The sequence below is a fragment of the Paramisgurnus dabryanus genome, chromosome 24, assembly GCF_030506205.2.
Source record: "Paramisgurnus dabryanus chromosome 24, PD_genome_1.1, whole genome shotgun sequence".
NCBI classification, from domain to species: Eukaryota; Metazoa; Chordata; class Actinopteri; order Cypriniformes; family Cobitidae; genus Paramisgurnus; species Paramisgurnus dabryanus.
This window is the reverse complement of record NC_133360.1, coordinates 1,327,355-1,348,735: the sequence shown is the minus strand read 5'-3', so window position 1 is coordinate 1,348,735 and position 21,381 is coordinate 1,327,355. Positions and strand designations below refer to the sequence as shown.

Genomic DNA, 21,381 nt, shown 5'->3' with positions numbered 1-21,381 from the left:
TATAACCTGTCTGTTACAGTTTGATTCACGGTTTAACCAGTAGTGACTCCTGACTATAAATTTAGGTCATGCAGATTCTGTGTCGTATAGTTGCTATATGACTAATCTACGTTTAACTAATACCATTATAAATGCATTAGATAAATAAAAATAATGACCGAAGGCATGCAAAAAAACTGTGGGCAGAAGTCCTAACCTTATCCTATAATGTTCTTATTTGCCGTTTAAAACATTTGATCAATGTCAGGGGCACAGTCTTACGAAGTTTCAGCTCATATCTCAAAGAAAGGTCTTTTTCCATTTAACCATTGCTGGAATGTTTCTTAGATATTAAAAAATGGTTATCAAATAATTTTCTGCAACTCGATGAGAAGAAAACAGAAATTATTGTTTTCAGTCTTCAAAAAACAGTCCCCCCAATCTCTTTACAGGTTACACTGCAAAATCCCGGGAGTTAAATTAACACTGCTCAGTGTTTATATAGGTCCACTCCCCAGAGAGTTAAAAAATTAACACCGGAGAGAGTTAAAAGCTATAATCTGTGACTTTCTCCTCTCTATCACCATCTCTGTTTGAAAACTGAAATTGCATTTTAGATCTTACTTGTAGAGTTAATTTCTTATCCTAGGATTAGATGTTGTCTGTTTCATTTAAAGTCACCATTATTGTGATCAGTGGTTGTTTTAATTGGACTCTTGAGTCTTAGTCTTAGCTTTTCAGCTTTTTTTGCCTGTTATAATTGCATGTGTTAAGAACATGCTTTTTTTGTGGCCAAAGATGAGACACTAGTGCATTTTTATGATTATAATTGTTGTTAGGATATACTATCAAATAACACTCTTAACTCTTTCCCCGCCATTGACGAGATATCTCGTCAATTAAAGGGGACATATTATGAGATTTTTTTTAAGATGCAAACTAAGTCTAAAATAGGTCTGAGCAAAAGTGTGCCGTTTTGGGTGTGTCATTTAAAATGCAAATGAGCGGATGAAGTGCAACCACTGATCACAATGATGGTGGTTTGTTGCAATTGAAACTCAATTGTGCTGTGAAATATTTTATCTCTCTCTTTCTCTCCATACTAAATGGTTGTGCTGTGGTTGGATAGTGCAGATAAAGGGGGCGGTATTACCTTATTCTGACATCACAATAAGGGCCAAATTACAATGACCTATTTTTCACATGCTTGCAGAAAATGGTTTACCAAAACTAAGTTATTGGTTTGATCTTTTTAACATTTTCTAGGTTGATAGAAGCACTGGGGACACAATTATAGCACTTAAACATGGAAAAAGTCAGATTTTCATAATATGTCCCCTTTAAGAGAAAACGCTTCCCCGCCAATGACGAGATTTTCCGTCTTTCCGCAATACCGCTATTATCCACCAGGTGGCGCCCTTCCGCAACTTTTTAAAACCGGAAGTATTGCCCTATGGCAAGCTGCTGCATGTCCGTGTCTGTTTTAAAGATCGCTCTGAATGGGATCTCTATGAAAAGTCCGTCACAAATATGGAATTATTTTTGCTTTTTGCTCAAAATATGGTGTTTTTGCAAAAACCTACCCATATTCAAAAGCTGATTGCAAAAGAACCACTAAAGGTAGGATGAAACGGTTTTTTTTTGTTTGAAAGCAGAGGGTCTGTTCTTTCATTTGGTATATTGTCTGTTTATTTATTTAAAGAAGAACATTTTCTGGAAGGCATTAAACTTTGGTGAAAATTATGAAAAACGCTGGCGCTGGCTGGCAACTTTTTTTAAAAACGCTGGCGGTGAAAGAGTTAAAAATAATTTATTTAGTGATTTCTTACTGGAATTAATTCTGTATGTTAATATGATACTGTAGTATGATATCCAGCTCTCTCATAACAGTTCTTTATTCTGACCCATTTTTAAACACTGACAATACAGAATAACTGCAATCTAATGTAGACACTTAAACATCAAGAGTCAGAGTATGAATCACAATGATGGTGACAATAAAATGAAAAGCTTCATGCTGCAATGCATGCTGGGTATTAACAAATAACAAATCTCATCCAGAACTCCCAGAATGCACTGCGGCATGAATAAATAATGAACTTTTTTACCATATTCTTTGTCACCATTGTTGAGATTCATACTCCGATTCTTGATGTCTTTGTATCTACATTGTTCAACGATTATTGTTTTTGTGCACACTATCAAAATCCTTTAGAATGTCAAACTGCTATGAGAGTTCTGGACCTTGAACTGTTACAATTTATTAATAATAGAAAATGATGCTTCTGATGAGGAGGAAAAACTGTATTAATAAATCTGTTCATTAAATGGTTATGTTTAACATTTTGTTTCAACCATCAATATTCAATCACACAATAACTTTTCTTTGCTACAACAATGTGTTTTAACAACACTAAGATATAGCAGTTAGAAAAATCTAACAAGCTAATAGTCAAGAGTCAAGTCCAACTAAAACAACCACTGATCACAATAATGGTGACTTTAAATGAAACAGCCAACATCTAAACCTAAGTTAAGAAAATGACTCTACAAGTAAGATGTAAAATGCAATTTTAGGTTTCAAACAGAGATGGTGATAGAGAGGAGAAAGTCACAGATTGCAGATTTTAACTCTCTCCGGTGTTAATTTTTTAACACTCTGGAGAGTGGACCTATATAAACACTGAGCAGTGTTAAAGGGGTCATATGATGAAAATGTTAGCATTGCCACTTTGTAGGTTTGAGCAAAAATGTGTCGTTTTGGGTGTGTTTTTTAAAATGCAAATGAGCGGATGAAGTGTAAACACTGATCACAATGATGGTGGTTTGTTGTAATTGAAACTCTATTGTGCTGTCAAGTCCAAAAATGTGTCGTTTTGGGTGTGACTTTTAAAATGCAAATGAGCGGCTGAAGTGCAGATACTAATCACAATGATGGTGGTTTGTTGTAATTCAAACTCTATTGTGCTGTCAAGTCCTTCCTTTCTCTTTCTTTCTCTCTGCACTAAACGGCAGTGCAGTGGTTGGAGAGTTCAGATTAAGGAGGCGGTATTATTCTAATAAGATATCCTTATGACATCATAATGAAAGCCAAATTTCAATGACCTATTTTTGCTCACACCTACAAAGTGGCAATGCTAACATTTTCATCATATGACCCCTTTAATTTAACTCCCGGGATATTGCAGTGTAGAAACCTGGACATTATTATAGACTCTGAGTTATGTTTATCCAAACAAATTAATTCTGTCATAAGGAAAAGTTTTATCAACTACGTGTCATCTCCAAACTTAAATTCTTTTTGTCTTTTCAAGATCTGGTGAAAGTTATTCATGTATTTATTATCTTACGTTTGTATTACTGTAACTCACTGTACTCTGGTCTTCACGCCAGAGGTGGGACCTTCAAGTCAAAATCAAGTCTCTCAAGTCATAAATCCCAAGTCATCAAAGAGTTAAATTTCATGAGATAATTGATTAATTATATGGTGATTGTGCATTAATGATGAACACCTGTTGTTAACAATCAACATCACTGAAGAAAAGAGAAACACAAGAACTACAACTAACTTCAGCCACAGCTGTAGAAGGAATTAACAGAAAAAAACAACAACACAATACCACCATAAGTATGGTCAAGGTTTGCTTTAGTTGGTCTCTTGACCCTTTTACTAATTTAAAGTAATTTGTTTTTAAGCAACTGCAGTATTATTTTACAGCAAACATTTGTGCATTGCTGAAGCAAACTGCACAAAGTCACCATGATGGTGATCATTGGTTGTTTTAGTAGGACTGTTCACCCTTGAGTTTTTGCTTGCCAAGGTTTTCCCTGGTTACATTACTTTGTGTGTAAAGAACAGATTTGTTATAGTAATGTAAAATTAGTTCAATTTTGTGGTGGTTGGTACATAATAAAAAAACATTGTCTAATTTATTGATTTACTTTATTGATTGTTTTCGCAGCAGTTTGTCATAAAGGATTTTTAGAAACCATGGGCAAAAATTAACCGCTGTGTATTTGGTACACACAAACATCAAGAATCAGAGTACAAATCTCAACAATGGTGACAAAGAAAATTGCAAAAAGTTCATTATTTGTCCATGCTGCAGTGCATGTTGGGAGTCCTGAATGAGATGTGTAATTCATAAATACCCAGCATGCATTGCAGTTTTTCATTTAATTGTCACCATGGTTGAGATTCGTACTCTGATTCTTGATGTTTGTACGTCCCAAGTATACAGCGGTTAGTTTTTGCCCATGGTTTCTAAAAATCCTTGATGACAAACTGCTGCGAAAGCACTGTATCTCAAACACATTATTGAAAGAAAATAATTTTTTATGAGTTAATCAATTAATTAGATGATGATCTTTTTTATTATGTTCTAACCACCACAAAATTGAACTAATTTTACATTACTACAACAAATGTGTTTTATACACACAAAGTAATGCAAACAGAAAAAAACAATGATCACAATCATGGTGACTTTGTGCAGTTTGCTTCAGCAATGCACAAATGTTTGCTGTAAAATAATACTGCAGTTGCTTAAAAACAAATTACTTTAAATTAATAAAAGGGTCAAGAGACCAACTAAAGCAAACCTTGACCATACTTATGGTGGTATTGTGTTGTTGTTTTTTTCTGTTAATTCCTTCTACAGCTGTGGCTGAAGTTAGTTGTAGTTCTTGTGTTTCTCTTTTCTTCAGCGATGTTGATTGTTAATAACAGGTGTTCATCATTAATGCACAATCACCATATAATTAATCAATTATCTCATGAAATTTAACTCTTTGATGACTTGGGATTTATGACTTGAGAGACTTGATTTTGACTTGAAAGTCCCACCTCTGCTTCACGCCTTCAGTTAGTACAAAATACAGCTTTAGCGTCGGTTCACAAGCATCTGGTCAATTTTAGAGTTCAGTTTAAGATTATATTGTTTGTTTTTAAAGCTCTTAATAATCAATCTCCATCTCATCTTATAGATCATATCACACCTTTGTCATGTAACAGCTCTTTATCTGTTACTCATTCCCATTTGAAAACTAAGGGTGAGACAGCTTTTTCACTGTTTGTGGAATCAGTTGCCTTTAGACAGCCACTTTGCACCATTACCATTTTCAAAAAAGGCCAAAATATATTTTTTCACCTTAGCATTTAAATTTTATTTTCCTTTTTAGTTTATTTTACATTATTAAGCACTTTGCATAAAAAATTAATTGCACTTTACTTTACAACACGTAAATTTAGCAAAAACTCTCAAATATCGCAACAAGAATTATGCTCACATAAGGTGGTTTATCAGGCAATTTGGAAAAGGTGAATTTCGCAAAACTGCATTGGAAACTTGACATTTTCAGGTCAATTGACGTAAGTCACATAATTATTATTTAAAGATGATGCAGTATGAAGTACAACCTCCCAGAACACCTCAATTCGTGTCTGCTGCCAAGTATAAGAGACTATCTTTGCCAATAATGTTTGGATAACACTCCTACATCTCTTTTGATTTACTGTACTGTATAATGTACTCTTATCGGCTTGTACTATACACAGAGATTGTGTACAGACTGTGTATAGTATATGCACTTTCCTGATGTGGATTGATATAACATTTATCTCACTGGAACTACAGTGGTGTTAAAAAAATAGCCGTACAACATCATTACCCCTAATGAACCACTGTTATTAGTAGTAATATTTCTGCATTGGAAATTATTTACAGATGTACAGTAGTTGTAGTAAAAAAAAAAACAATAAAGCCATTGGTAATGATATCCTCACTACTTGTTCTGGGTTAAAGGGCTCTATCATACACCCGGCACAATGCAACGCAATGCGTGATGCAAGTGTCTTTTGCTAGTTGCAACCTGGCGCAATGATAATTTTCACATTTAGCGCCACGTTATTAAAATACCAAATGCATTTGCACCCAATTTTGCGCACATGGCAGTTCTGATCTAAAAACGAGGTTTATTCAGGCGCATTGTTGGCATGTTGCTGAGGCAGCTAAAATAGACTACGCCATTGACCAACAAAAACCTGCTCTAAAGTCTAAAGTCTATGGCGCAATATTGGTTTTGTTATTTAATGAGCCCGTTCTTAATACAAGACGACAATGCACCTTTGCTTATCACGCACACATGATGCGGAGCAGAACACAACCATTTTTATAATATGAAAAATTAAATGATTAAAATGTAAAAGATTATTATTGAATCTCTTGGGCATAAATGAGGACCGATTATGAGACATTAGAAGTTGTAAAGAGCTGCTTCACCTGCAGCCTAAGTAATGTTTTGCTTTAAACAAATGCAAATATTGCATATATTTTTAAATGTTTTTTAAATGCTACCTCACGGATTTATTGTATATGATGACTCTGTACCTTTTAAAAAACATGACACTGTCCGAGTGCTGAAACGGCTCTCTGCACATTTGTAAATTCATTATCTCCTGTTTGTTACAAATAAAGTATTTTTAGAGTACAAACCTTTTCTTACATACTTGTAAATTATTTTTTGATGATATTGGATAGTCATACATTTAAAGGCTCTCTAAGCGAATATGTTCGACGTCACTTGTTGTTGATATTTGAACTGTTTTCAAACAAACGGAGCGTAGCTAACTCCTCCCCCTCTCCCTCCCCCTCCCTTCTGTGCTTTCGTGAACGCGACCAACCCCCACCCCCAAATCCTTCTTGGCATTTATTGGCTGTAAAACTTTGTTTTGTTTCGTGGTGCAGGTTTGGCCACTGTGTGTATATTGAAGTTTGTAGAGCCTGGGCTGTCTACAGAGATCACGTTTTTTTACAGTTTGATCAGCGGTCAGGTACACAGGAAATCCCCAGTGTTAAATGAACTCTACCAGTGTTAAATCAACACTATTTGGTGTTTATATAATCCACACCAAGATCGGTGTTAAAAAAGACTGGTGTTAAAAATATAACTCTGAATCAGTGTTAAAGTTAATGAGATAATGAAGTGATGATTAAGACTTAATGGTAAACACCTGCTGGTCATTCCGTGTCAAATCAATTACATTTTGGAAATGTTCCTGTCTCTACATTTTTATTTTGATGACTCGCCTCCAAAAGCTGCAATCTTTCACATTTGCCTCTCTATCAGCATCTCTGTTTGAAAAATAAAATGATAACTTGCAGAGTTATTTTCTAAATGGATAAGTTTAACTTCTAAACAGCTGTCAGAACAAAATACAAGTGCTCAACTATTCCAGCATCCACACGTGTGATTAAGTAGACAAATCTTCTTTCTGACGTGATGTCTCACAAGTCAAATAGACATTTATCACAAAATGTATCACATTAAATCTTAAGTTTGTGTTTGTTTTGGGTTCATTTGAAGTCACCATTATTGTGATAAGTGTTTCCTTTAGTTAGGCATTTGTCCGTTGACTTTCATTGATCTAACTCTCCTCTTTTAGCAAAAGCAACAATGTTTTAGTAAGACCACTTGATCATTGCTTCATGTAGAGCAGTGGTTCTCAACTCCAGTCCTTGGGACCCACTGCTCTGCACATTTTGGATGTCTCTCATATCTGACACACTCAGTTCAGTTTATGGAATCTATCCTAACGAGCTGATGATCTGAATCAGGTGTGTTAAAAAAGGGAGGCATGCACAATATGCAGAGCAGTGGGTCTTGAGTTGAGTTGGACTGGAGTTGAGAACCACTGATGTAGAGGAAAGCCCTTCCAGACCATCTCAGATTGTTTATTTTTATTATATTCCACTCTACTAATCATTGAACCATTTGATCACAAATTAATTATGAAGAAACAGACATATAAAAAAGCTCTATGCAAATGTCATTGTATTTAATAAGACTGCCGTAATGCTTTAGTGTTTTTTGTTGTTGTTGTTTTTTTGCTTAAGAGAGACTTCATGATTTCTGATACAAATCTCAACGATGGTGACAGTTAATGGCAAGAAAGTTGCTAAATTTTTGTCATGTTGCAATGCATGATGGGAGTTATGAATGAGTTTTCTACAATCCTGGTACCCAGCATGCATTGTGGCATGACGTTTTGTTGTTGATTGTCACCATGATTGTGTTTTATAGGCTGATTGTTGATGTCTCAGTGTGTCTTACTGAAACCACAGATTAGATTTGGGTAAACAATATTTAACTCTTCAAGGTAGGTGGACTTTTACAGCACTGTTGGATTTCATGACAGCTTCACAGGTTTGGCGGAACATAAAGCAAACACTTATATTTAGTGATAATTTTTTTTACGATATCATTGACTCACAAGTTTTATACAAATTTACATAGTGTTAGTTATAGACTTCATTTCTCTCATCTTCCTCTGCTTTAACGGATGTGTTTTATAAACACACTGCCACAATGAGCAGAAGAAAACTAACACTAAACTTCAAGACCCAAGTACCCAACTAAAGGAAACACTAATTGGAGCAATTGTGACTTACTTTATTAACCAGATTTACAGCAGTTCTTTAGAAGTTAAACCTATCATCCATGTAACTCTGCAAGCAAGTTGTAATGTTAACAGAGATGATGTTAGTGTTCATTTAACTATATATGGTGATTTCATCTATTGCATTTCATAATTTAGCTTTCTTCCTCATTTTAGTATTACTTTCTCCAGAAAAAGAGTCAACAAAATAAAACATTTAAGACAGGAACAATTCCAAAATTGTGTTGATTTGACACGGAATGACCAGCAGGTGTTCACTTTTAATGACTCAATCAGTTCATTATCTTATTAACTTTAACACTGATTTAGTGTTTTTTTAACACCAATCTTGGTGTGGATTATATAAACACCGAGCAGTGTTAATTCAACACTGGGGATTTTGCTGTGTAGCAAGCAGATAGTGAGGAGATGTGTGCTGTTTGTAACAAAAAATGTTTTATGATCTAAAACGCGTGAATTCGCTTAGAGAACCTTTAAAGCAATTAAAAGCCTGCTTTTTTACTTCCATGACTAAAAGAAAACGGGTTTTAAAGGTTTTGATCAAAAAAATAACAATTTCAATAAAAATGAAAACACATTTTTTTAACATTATTCTTAAACTGTGTATCTTATTCCTCCGCTTATTTTTCATTTTACAAATTCCGCTTTCTAAATAGGGATTCTGCATGGCGCCAGCGCAACTGGCTTTTAAAGGGGAAGAGAGCTGAGACTCTCATTGGTGTATTGGACGTTATGCCAAGACACACCCATTTCTCATTAGGAAAATAGGAATAACCCTTTTAGGCTGTGCGCTTTAGACCAGTGGTTCTCAAACTGGGGGCCGCGAGATGTTGCCAGGGGGCCCCAGTTTTATGACATTTTATCAAATAAATTATTTTATCATAAATTCTGTGCAAATAAACCTATAAAAATTAGACAATGCGCTCAGATCATTAAAATAGGACCCATAGACTCTTTTTTTGAAAGTGGAGTGATCAGTGTGAAGTTTAATTAGAAAATGAGTAAAAACAGCTCAACCAAATCTGCTGCTGAATTTCTAAGTAAAATGGGCCGTTCCAAACATTGCTCTGAGGAACAACTCAATTTGATTAAAAAGTTGATTTGACAAGGGAACACGTATAAAGAAATGCAGCAAAGTTTAGGATGCTCAGCTAAAATGATCTGAAATGCTTTCAAATGGCATAAAAACCCAAAACACACAGAAGAGCTACTGTTAAAACAGATGGAAGAATAGTAACGAATGCAAAGATTCAGACTTTTATTATATCTAGAATATTTTGAGGTCTAGTGGTTATTAACATGACCTCAGGCGACCCCCAGGAACTAAATACAATAAGAAATTTCTTTAGTTTTTAGTATCTACAGAGAAAAATGTTTTTTGCTTCCCTTTAAAAAAACAATACAGACTTGATAAATGTTGGTAATGCTTTGATTTGGAATTGAATGTGTAATGTTGGCAAAATAAAAATGAAATAAGGTAATAAAATTTTTAAAATAAGATTATAACAAATGTCCGCTGAACAATTTGAATACACACAAATGTAAATCTGATTTAATGCTGAAAATGAAATGAACCGATCATCCTTATTTTACCTTAGAGTGTGTTTTTCGTTTGTAGAATGTTGTATCAGCGTAAGTGATCTCATCTTCACCAGTCTGATCTGTAACAATAATGACACAAAACAATAAAGCTCTTATTCTCCATTCGAAGGCTTTGCAAACTTTTCACTGATGTCAAAAGATTCTGAATAAAGTTTTAACTTCAAGGCTGTTATTTGAAATCACTGAGCAGAAAACAATTCTATGAGATAGTAACACTGATTAGTTGTAGTTGATATTTACCCTGTTGATGTTTGTTTTTGTGTTTCCTGTAGATCCAGATAATCAGAACTACAACTACAATCAGCAGAGATCCAGCAGCAACAGCACAATAGATCATAATCATAGGATCTGGCTGATGTCCTCCTGATAGAGTATAAACAACAACAACAACAACAACACATCTGTAAGAGTTCAGTTCATTCAGTTTAAAGATGAACAAGAGAAAACGTGCATTTAGCATACACTGAAAAAACGAACTTTTTGGTGTAGTAATATTTATTAGATTAACTCTCATAATTTCTACATAATAATATTAACATTTATTGAGAACTAGATTTTCCTAAGTAAAATGATGATAAATACACAATTAATTCATGTAAAAAATGAACTGTGTGGGAATAGTAAGTCTTATTAGATATTTTCTTGTATTATTTAACTGTTTTATAGTCACTGCACATAGTCATAAAATAATTAAGTAAATTTTAAATCCATTTAACTAAAAAATCTAAGTAAAATTTACTTACATTTATTTGCACATGTTGTAAGGAATACCCACAATTCTTTGTGCCTGAATATTTTTATTTTTTAAGCTTTATCACATAATAAGAACTGATAAGAACTTTAACTACTTAAATATTTGTTAGCAAAATGTCATAAAGGTTTAAGCTCTTATATTATTGATATTGTTTTGTTGTAAATAATAATTTTGTGAAGTCACCGTTCAGGTGATCAGTGTTTCTTTACATGAACCCTGTTCAGAACATTGTATTGTAAGTCTCTCCATAGTGCTGATAATACATGTCAGAAACACAGTTTGTGTGCGTTTCTGTTCAGAATCAAGTTTATTCAATGACTGACTTGTTGTCAGTCATGAATTTTGTGTTATAATGCCATTTATAACACTCCAAATAACTAGGTCCATAGAAATATGTAAAGAAAATAACAAACAGAAAATACGATTTATTTAATATTATTAGGACAGCAATGCTTCAATTTAAAAAAAAACATAATAGACTTTACCTAAACGATTAAAATAAATCTAACTTCTAAATAAAATAATTAAGTAACATTTAATTAATTATTTAACATATGTTTTATCATGCAATTTTAAGTAAATTTTATTTGATTTTAGTAGGTAAGTTTTACTTATAAAAAAGCAGTAAATTTTACTTAAAAAAAGTTCGTGCAAATTGTTATGAGGATTTTTTAAGTAAATTTTACAAGTTGTTTTTTCAGTGTATTGAGTTATTTTATATATATATAAAATATAAAATATTTTATATATATATATATATATATATGTGTGTGTGTGTGTGTGTGTGTGTGCGCGTGTGTGTGTGTGTGTGTGTGTGTGTGTGTGTGCGTGCGTGCGTGCGTGCGTGCGTGCGTGCGTGTGTGTGTGTATAAGTGTTAAACAACATAAACACACTTTAAAATACAAGCACTTTTGTTAAATCAACATATATGTTTTTGTTATTTTAATTTAACAAATTAAGTTAAACAATTTCAACAGGTTATGTCAATTTATCACAAGTCAAAACTTAAAATAGGTTGAATTGACTTGCAAAACCATGTTAACTTCATGCTTTTTTACAGTGCACCTGGTGGATTTTTTGCAGTCGTAGTGATACGGACAGTAGAAGAAACTGAGAAATATAAAGAGAATCACAAAAGGATGAATAAATCAACAGTGAATAAAAGTGTTGTTTTATTTGTTAGTGAGAGATGCTGATGGATTTTGTGTAGACTCACCAATGCTGACAGTAGAAGCAGCTGACAAATACACAGAACAGAAATGTGAATAAATCAACATTAATAAAAGTTTTATTTTATTTGTCAATGTGAGTTCATTGTGATTGTGAAGAACAGTAAATGTAGTCATGGTGAAATATTATTAGTTGTAGTGATGACAAAGAGTTCAGTATTTAATGAATAAACTCAATACATCAGCGCTGATAGCCCCTGTGGATGTGTAAACATACAGTATAACATCAGTGCGCTTACGCTGACCTGACATTGATTCTCGTCTTTGATTCTCCACATAACATTTTTTGCTTCACTATACCAGTAAAGGTAAAAAAGGCCCTAAAATATTAAATATATACCAAATAAAAATACCAATAGCACAATTCACTTTTTCAGTAATACTGCACTCACCATTAACAGTAACGTTAAATGTCTTGAATGCTGAATTTGTTTTAGTTACATTGTCTACTTTATAACATCCAGAGTCTTGAGGTGTGATGTCTGTGATGGTGAGATCTCCATTCTGAGTGTTCATCTTCACTCGGCCTCTGAATCTCGGAGGCACTTTATCATATTCAGGATTGATGTCGGCTGCTTTCTTGATTCTGATGATAAGGGTGTCTTTAAAAAACCACCTGATATCATCTTTAAACTGTATTTCAGTAAAATGTGTCTGTAGAGTCACAGATTCTCCCACCTTCACTGACATTAAAGTCACTTCATCACCAAACACACCTGAACAACACAAACAGATTAATCAAATAACTCTTTAACCATTTTATTATTTATAAAAGGTTTTTAATCTTTTCATATTTAATTATTTGACACCAACTTTGCATGAAGGGGTAGTTTTATGAACAAGGTTTATAGTTGCAGAATAAACTGCATGTTTGAGCCTTAATTTAAAAACACCTTGCACTAAAATATCTTAACATATTACTGTCATTATGCCCACCAGTATTGTTTATTTGTAAAGTATGTTTTTACTTAAAATCCTAATATAACTAAGACCTAGTCCTGGATTAATCTAAACCCTATCTGGGAAACCAGCACTAAATGTCAGAAAAATGAGATCTTATTGAAATATAAAGCTTAACACTTATTTGTGTCCTAGTGCTTGAACTAATAGTTAACATGAACTAATAAACTGCTAACTTTCATTGTAACTATACAAAGTATTCATTAAAGACAGCAGTAACTCAATGTTAGTCACTGACTCCAGTTCCTGTTAAGGTTAACACTTTATTAGTTTAATCATTTTTTAGTTTGTGATTAACTATAGTAAAGTTGTTTAAACAGATCATCTGAATCTGTCTATCATGCACACAACACAATACATCAGACATCTGACTTTATAATATTAGGATTTTATGAACTAATTTAATCAGGAAAAAAGTAGTAAATGTTGATTTAAATAAATTAAGAAACGTTAACTTACCAACCAGAGTCCACAAACACAATACAAGAGATGTGTAAAACATTTTCTTAATATTTAACACTAAAACCGTCCACACGCTAAGACTAAAAGTGACCTGAACTAAACACAATGATGATGTTGTATTACTCCAGTTTAAGATCAACTAATAAAACTTGACTTAAGTTAACAGGGCGTGGAGCGTTTTCAAACATGATGTCACGTCCAACACAAAACAAGAAGTGAAGTTGCAGGATCTCTAAAAAAAGCCTAATGAATACAAAACATACAGCAAAGAGAAAAGATGCAGCAGAAATATAAAACAAACAGCACACACATCTAAACAATAAACACACAATGAAACACACAGATACAGTGGGGAGAACAAGGATTTCATACACTGATGATTTTGCAGGTTTTACAAAGCAAGCAGAGGTCTGTCATTTTGATCATAGCTACACTTCAACTGTGACAGACAGAATAAACAAAATCCAGAAAAATTATTGTATGATTTGTAAATAATTAATTTGCACTTTATTTCACGACTTAAGTATTTGATCGCCTACCAACAAGCAAGAATTCTGTCTCTCACAGAGCTGTTAGTTTGTCTTTAAGAAGAGCTCCTGTTCTCCACTCATTACCTGTATTAACTGCTCTGGCATGTTCATGTGGGAAAGTGACATGAAAGTCAATGCAACTGAACACAGTATCAATTAAAGATGGCTGTTTAGTTTTTGTAGTCACTGACTCAGTTAGTCACAGTTCAGATTAAACTTAAAGGAGCGGTGAATCAAATACTCAATTTTAACTTGATAATTTGTTATATAAGAGGTCATCATACTTAAATGAACATCCTGCAAGTTTCAGAACTGAAAACGTCCGTGCTACTGAAATATAACCGTTTTTGGCACCAAGCCAGTAAAACAAGCCAGTGTGGAATTCGGAAATCTATGACGTCAAAGTAGAATTGAAGTACCGCCCCATAGCCAAATACAAGGACCACTTTTGAAGTCCCGCCCACAGCTTCGCGTGACACACGTGTGTCTCAACAAGTAAATATGTCTTTAAAGATTGACAAATGTAACCAAAATGACTTTTAAATACATTTTTTCTGAGAGACTTTTATTTTGACGCGGTGATCTGTTATGATAGACTGGAAACGCATTTTCGGTTGTGGAAGAACCGCGTGGGAACAACACAGAAGCTAAATACTTTAATTCGAAGGCTTGGAACATAACATTAAATGCCTGGAAAAAGTTTGCTTTTTAAGAAGTTCCAGCTCGTGTGGGGTGTGTTTGTTAACTTTGTGTACACGGATTTATTTGGAAAGAAGTCGATGCTGGATTTGAAGAGAGACTGTGATTAAAAGCACCACTTATATTGGATCTGACAACAATGACACAGCATTATACACAGTAAGACATTTTACTTTATTTAAGTTACTGCGTTTCACTATTGCTTTGTTAGAAGAGATCGCTTGATATGTCTGTTGTAACATCCGTGTCTAAACACGTATGTTTGACTGTTTTAATGTACTAAAAACATTAAACGATTAATAAAGATACACCACTTAACAACACGACTGTAATTTAACGGTAGAAATATACAGTGTTATTTATAAAGAAGGATTTATCAGCCGCAGTTTAGATTCTGATGCCCGTTTACTGTGTTGTATACGGTAATTTAGGCGAGTTACGTTTGAAAGGTCAAACACTCAACAAAGCTTATTTTTTATCATATAACTGTGGTATTTAACATTACGTGAATGTAAAAGCAACCTCACAAGCACAATCGAATTATACAAAGTTATTGATAAGGATTTATTAGCCGCAGTTTAGATTCTGATGCGCGCTTACTGTGTTGTATACGGTAATTTAGTCACGTCGAGTTTTGTTTCTACTTTAATATACGTATTGTCATTTATGCGTATCATATTTAGCACCCAGAATCTTTTGTGGCTCAAACATATTTGTGTTCGGCTGCTATTTTTATCACATTAATGTTTTTATAACATTTCCCCACATGTAATGACGGGGAACGAAGACGTCCAATCATAGCAGTGGGTGTTTACGTCCAGGTCTTCAATGCGGCCCGCCCCTTCAAACGAACCATTTCTCCAGACAGCCACTAATCTATGTTACAAAATAGCCTATTACTTATTGTTTTTGATGTTTTTGAATGTAAAAACCACGCGGACATCAGAAGTAGACATCAGGCAACAGTACACAGGAAAATCCCCAGTGTTAAATTAACTCTACCAGTGTTAAATCAACACTATTTGGTGTTTATATAATCCACACCAAGATCGGTGTTAAAAAAGACTGGTGTTAAAAATATAACTCTGAATCAGTGTTAAAGTTGATGAGATAATGATGTGATGATTAAGACATTAATGGTGAACACCTGCTGGTCATTCAAATCAATTACATTTTGGACATTTTCCTGTTTCTAAATTTTTATTTTGATGACTCGTTATCTGGAAAAAATACTAAAATAATAAAGAAAGACAAATTATTAAATGCAATAGATGAATACTGTTGGGTGTATGCCTCCAAAAGCTGCAATCTTTCACGTTTGCCTCTCTATCAGCATCTCTGTTTGAAAGATAAAATGATAAATTGCAGAGTTATTTTCTAAATGGATAAGTTTAACTTCTAAACAGCTGTCAGAACAAAATACAAGTGCTCAACTATTCCAGCATCCACACGCGTGATTTAGTAGACAAATCTTCTTTTTGACGTGATGTCTCACAAGTCAAATAGACATTTATCACAAAATGTATCACATTAAATCTTAAGTTTGTGTTTGTTATGAGTTCATTTGAAGTCACCATTACTGTGATTAGTGTTTCATTTAGTTAGGCATTTATCCCTTGACCTTCACTGATCTAACTCTCCTCTTTTAGCAATAGCAACAATGTTTTAGTAAGACCACTTGTTCATTGCTTCATGTAGAGGAATGTAGACCTTCTTAGTTTATTTTTATTATATTCTACTCTACAAATCATTGAAACGTTCGATCACAAATTAATTATGAAGAAACAGGCATATAAAACAGATCTATGCAAATGACATTGTATTGAATAAGACTGCCGTCATGCTTTAGTGTTTATTTGTTGTTGTTGTGTTTTGCTTAAGAGAGACTTCATGATTTCTGATACAAAGCTCAACGATGGTGACAGTTAATGGTAAGAAAGTTGCAAAATTTTGCAATGCATGATGGGATTTATGAATGAGTTTTCTACAATCCTGGTACCCAGCATGCATTGCGGCATGACGTTTTGTTGTTGATTGTCACCATGATTGTGTTTTATAGGCTGATTGTTGATGTCTCAGTGTGTCTGATTTACACCACAGATTAGATTTGAGTAAACAATATTTAACTCTTTAGGGTATGTGGACTTTTACAGCACTGTTGGATTTCATGGGAGCTTCACAGGGTTTGCGGAACATAAATTAAACACTTAAATTCAGTGATTACTTTTTTATGATATCATTGAATCCCAAAATTTATACTTTCATAATAATTAACATAGCAGCAGTTATAGACTTCATTTCTCTCATCTTCCTCTGCTTTAACAGATGTGTTTTATAAACACACTGCCACAATGAGCAGAAGAAAATTAATACTAAACTTCAAGACCCAAGTACCCAACTAAAGGAAACACTAATCGGCACAATGGTGACTTACTTTATTAACCAGATTTACAGCAGTTCTTTAGAAGTTAAACCTATCATCCATGTAACTCTGCAAGCAAGTTGTAATTTTAGTTTTCAAACAGAGATGATGATAGTGTTCATTAAACTCTAGGCATTTTATCTATTGCATTTAATATTTTGGGATTCTTCCTCATTTTAGCATTACTCTCTCCAGAAAAAGAGTCAACAAAATAAAAATTTTAAGACAGGAACAATTCCAAAATTTTGTTGATTTGACACGGAATGACCAGCAGGTGTTCACTATTAATGACTCAATCACTTCATTATCTTATTAACTTTAACACCGATTTAGTGTTTTTTTAACACCAATCTTGGTGTGGATTATATAAACACCGAGCAGTGTTAATTTAACACTGGGGATTTTGCTGTGTATAAAACAATAAAATCGACAAATTCACCGCCCCTTTAAAGATTAGTTTTGTGCTCTCAAAAGATTACTGATTTCACAATATTAGGATGTTTTGTTTTGACAGTTTATGTGAAATAATATGATTTATTTCACATATTATGATGATTTAAAACAAAACAAAAACAAGATTAACTTTTCAAAAGTCCAGAAGCACAAACAGAATACAAGAGATGTGTAAAGCATTTTCAAAATCACTTAAACTTAATGTTGTTAATATCTTGACTAAAGTTAAAAACTAAATTTGAGCTGAAGAGTTGTGGTTTGAATGTGTTGTTGTTACGTGATGCACAAAACAAGAAGCAAACATGACAGATCTAAAATACAGTAAAGACTTAAAAAACAAGAAGCTCTGAGCAAAGACACAACAATGCGTCACAAAAACTTCTTACTGTAATTCTATAAATATACTGACACTAAACACCAGGAACTATGTCCTACTCTTTAAAAATGAAGAGATTAAATGAATGTGATAGACATTAATAACTTTGATTTAAAATATAATACATGTTTTTTAAATCATCTGTTAATAATACAGAATGCTGTATACAGACTTTTGCAAATATGATGATTTTCTCTCATTCTGGACTTATTGGGTTCAGTAAAATTGAGTTTTGTTTATAAGAGCACTGAATAGTTTATCTTCCTCATGTCTATCTGAGCTCCTTCAGGTCTATAAGAGCTTCATAAATCCCTAAGGTTTGCTAGGGTTTGGGCTTTAGTAATGAACTAAACTTAGTAAATAAACATTTATTTCAATTCACATTTGTTAATTTTGTGCTATTATGCATTGTTACAAAGCAGCTTTACATGAAATAAAGAAAAAAGCATCAAAATAAAAGCACTGCTGCTTCCATCTTACATATTGTTAATTTAATTTAATTTCATTTAATTTTCTCTCTACACATGAACAGGTTTATATCAGTAGAAAAGATCCATCAACATTTTTCTCACTTTGGGTTTCTGTAGTTTTTCACAAGATAATTTCTCAATGTTTATTTCAGCAGAAAACACCACACAAATGATAGTTCCTCTTTCTTTTCTGCTACTTCTCCATGTTAATTCACTTCATCTAAAGACTTTAAGATCATAATACACATTATTGTTTTTGCTCACTTTTGTGATTTGTGAATAAACTAAAAATATCTGAAGAGCAGAATCTCATGAAGAGAATGAAGAGATGTGATATAAAGATCAAATGAAGATCTGAGATGAACATTTACTGAAGAACTGAGATGACTAAACTTCTCGTTTTATTTTGAGTCTTTAGGTTTGTGGTTATTGTCAGTTTAGTCTTCACAGCTCGTCTGGCGTCTTGTTTCACACTCAATGTTTGAGGTCTAGAGTGTGTTAACTGTTCAACTGTAACTTTATCACCATAAACACTTTAATGTTCTTTAACTTCATGAATATACATGACAGAAATAATATTTTTACTTTAGGATCCTGAAGACTTTAGATGATCTTTATCTGCTATTAAACTAATATGTCTTCAATCAAATATTTAAAAGATTCTCAAATATTATTAGGTATAACACTCAACACTCAGTTATCACTGTAGATATACATGGACATGCAGTTCATTGCCATATTTACACTGTTTATTAACACACACGATTCTATTTTGAAGAAAAAGCAAACTTTTCTGTATCTGTACATTCAAACGCCTGGATATATCAGATTTAATAACTGGTTATATTATAGTTAAAGTGTAGTAACCATGCTTTTGGCAGCTTGATTATGATTTGTGTTATTATAGATTAACTAAGAATCATAAATGTTAAACTCTCAGGAATCTTTCATTCATGTTTGCAGCAGTGAACTCAAGCACTACTGCGACATCTATTGGATTTTGTTTGTATTACATTAAATTAATTGCGTGCTACAGTTATAGTGACAGCGCCATCTACAGTATTAAAATGACTGACAATAAACTGCATTTCAATATTAATTCAAGAAGTTTCAACAATTAAATTGTGAGTATTTTTTATAGCCAGATTTAATTTTATAGCCAAAGATGCGAATGAAGATGCAAAACTGTAGTCTTTAAGATAATTAAAGTCATATTTATTATATATTCATGACATCGTAATTACATGTTAGCTTCAGATGCTAACTGTTAGCCTATTTGTTAAATAAAACTATAATGTGGTGAATATTGACTTAATCTGGTCAATCCACCACATGAATTAATCTTTAAAACACAACAAAAGCATGTCAATGTGATCACTTATGAAAATATCAAGTACTGACCTGATGAAAAAACAGCATAGATCAGCATAATTCCCATGATGGTCCATGCCAGTTTGGTGCTGGTTTAGCTGGTATAGTCACCAGCAAATTAAAACACAACATATGCTGGTCTTGCTGGTATGCTGTTTTTTTCATCAGGGTATTTACTGTAATTAACTCTACTAAAGTGCATTATAGGCTACTGTTCTGCATTATAGTTTAAAGTGGTATTAATCATAAATTAATAAACTGTACTGTAGTCTACTGTAATATTTACTATATTAAAGTTCAAAAACACTACAGTATAATAATTTAACTACAGTTTACTACATTTATAGCAACTATAGATATCCGAGGTGAAACATAATACAAAATAACATAATACATAATAATTTCATCTTCTGATGTCTCATATTTATATCAGTTTCATCATCTCACCACTAGAGGTCACAATCACACAACACAACACAGTACACAATTAATCACAGCAAAGTGTGAATCTATTAACCTATTCATGTCCAGAGATTTGATATTAAATAACAATCATTCACTCTAAAAAAATAATCCATAAAAAAAACGGATAATGTCCTGGCAGAAAATTACGTTTTCCGTTATTTCACAGAGATTTCCATTTATTCAAAAACTGAACATTCTGTAGACTTATAAAACACTGTCCGTAGATTTACAGGACATTGTCCGTAGGCTTTAGGGACACTTCAATCTGCCTATGAAACGCAACAATGGTGACAATCAACAACAAAGCTTCATGCCGCAATGCATGCAGGGTACCAGGATTGTAGAAAACTCTTTTTTAAAGGGGACATATTATGAAAATCTGACTTTTTCCATGTTTAAGTGCTATAATTGTGTCCCCAGTGCTTCTATCAACCTAGAAAATGTTAAAAAGATCAACCCAATAACTTAGTTTTGGTAAACCATTTTCTGCAAGCATGTGAAAAATAGGTCATTGTAATTTGGCCCTTATTGTGATGTCAGAATAAGGTAATACCACCCTCTTTATCTGCACTATCCAACCACAGCACAACCATTTAGTATGGAGAGAAAGAGAGAGATAAAATATTTCACAGCACAATTGAGTTTCAATTGCAACAAACCACCATCATTGTGATCAGTGGTTGCACTTCATCCGCTCATTTGCATTTTAAATGACACACCCAAAACGGCACACTTTTGCTCAGACCTATTTTAGACTTAGTTTTCATCTTTAAAAAAATCTCATAATATGTCCCCTTTAAGCAAAAACCACAGCTGACACATTTGCAGCAATCTTACTCAATACAGTGTATTTTTAGATCAGCATAGAGGGTCACTTTTATACATTTCAGATCTTCATTCTTATTTCATCATTTCATATTTAAATGCTAGGCAGCATAACATAAAAAAAACTAAGCTTCGATGACATCATAGACAAATTCCCTCACTCAAGCATCAAACAAGTTGTAATTGCTACAAGCAATAACATTGTTGCAATGTTAAAGAGCAGAGTCAGATCTGGAAGGTCAAGGGACAAAAGCCTAACTAAAGGGAACACTAATCACCATAGTGGTGACTTCAAAAGAATCTAAAACAAACACAAACTGTATAG

General features: G+C 33.2%; 2 protein-coding genes across 2 annotated transcripts in view; one reads left to right on the top strand and one right to left on the bottom strand.

The window, feature by feature from the left end:
• LOC135721110 (uncharacterized) overlaps window positions 1-12,098 on the top strand; it is a 57,217-nt gene extending 45,119 nt beyond the window's left edge. The window contains exons 5-6 of the mRNA XM_065243260.2: window positions 10,312-10,442; window positions 11,855-12,098. Coding sequence (XP_065099332.1) covers window positions 10,312-10,406 — 95 coding nt within the window. The 3' untranslated portion in view covers window positions 10,407-10,442; window positions 11,855-12,098. The remainder of the gene's footprint in view (window positions 1-10,311; window positions 10,443-11,854) is intronic.
• Window positions 1-21,381, bottom strand: part of LOC135721114 (uncharacterized) — a 209,157-nt gene that overhangs the window by 135,793 nt on the left and 51,983 nt on the right. The window lies entirely within an intron of this gene.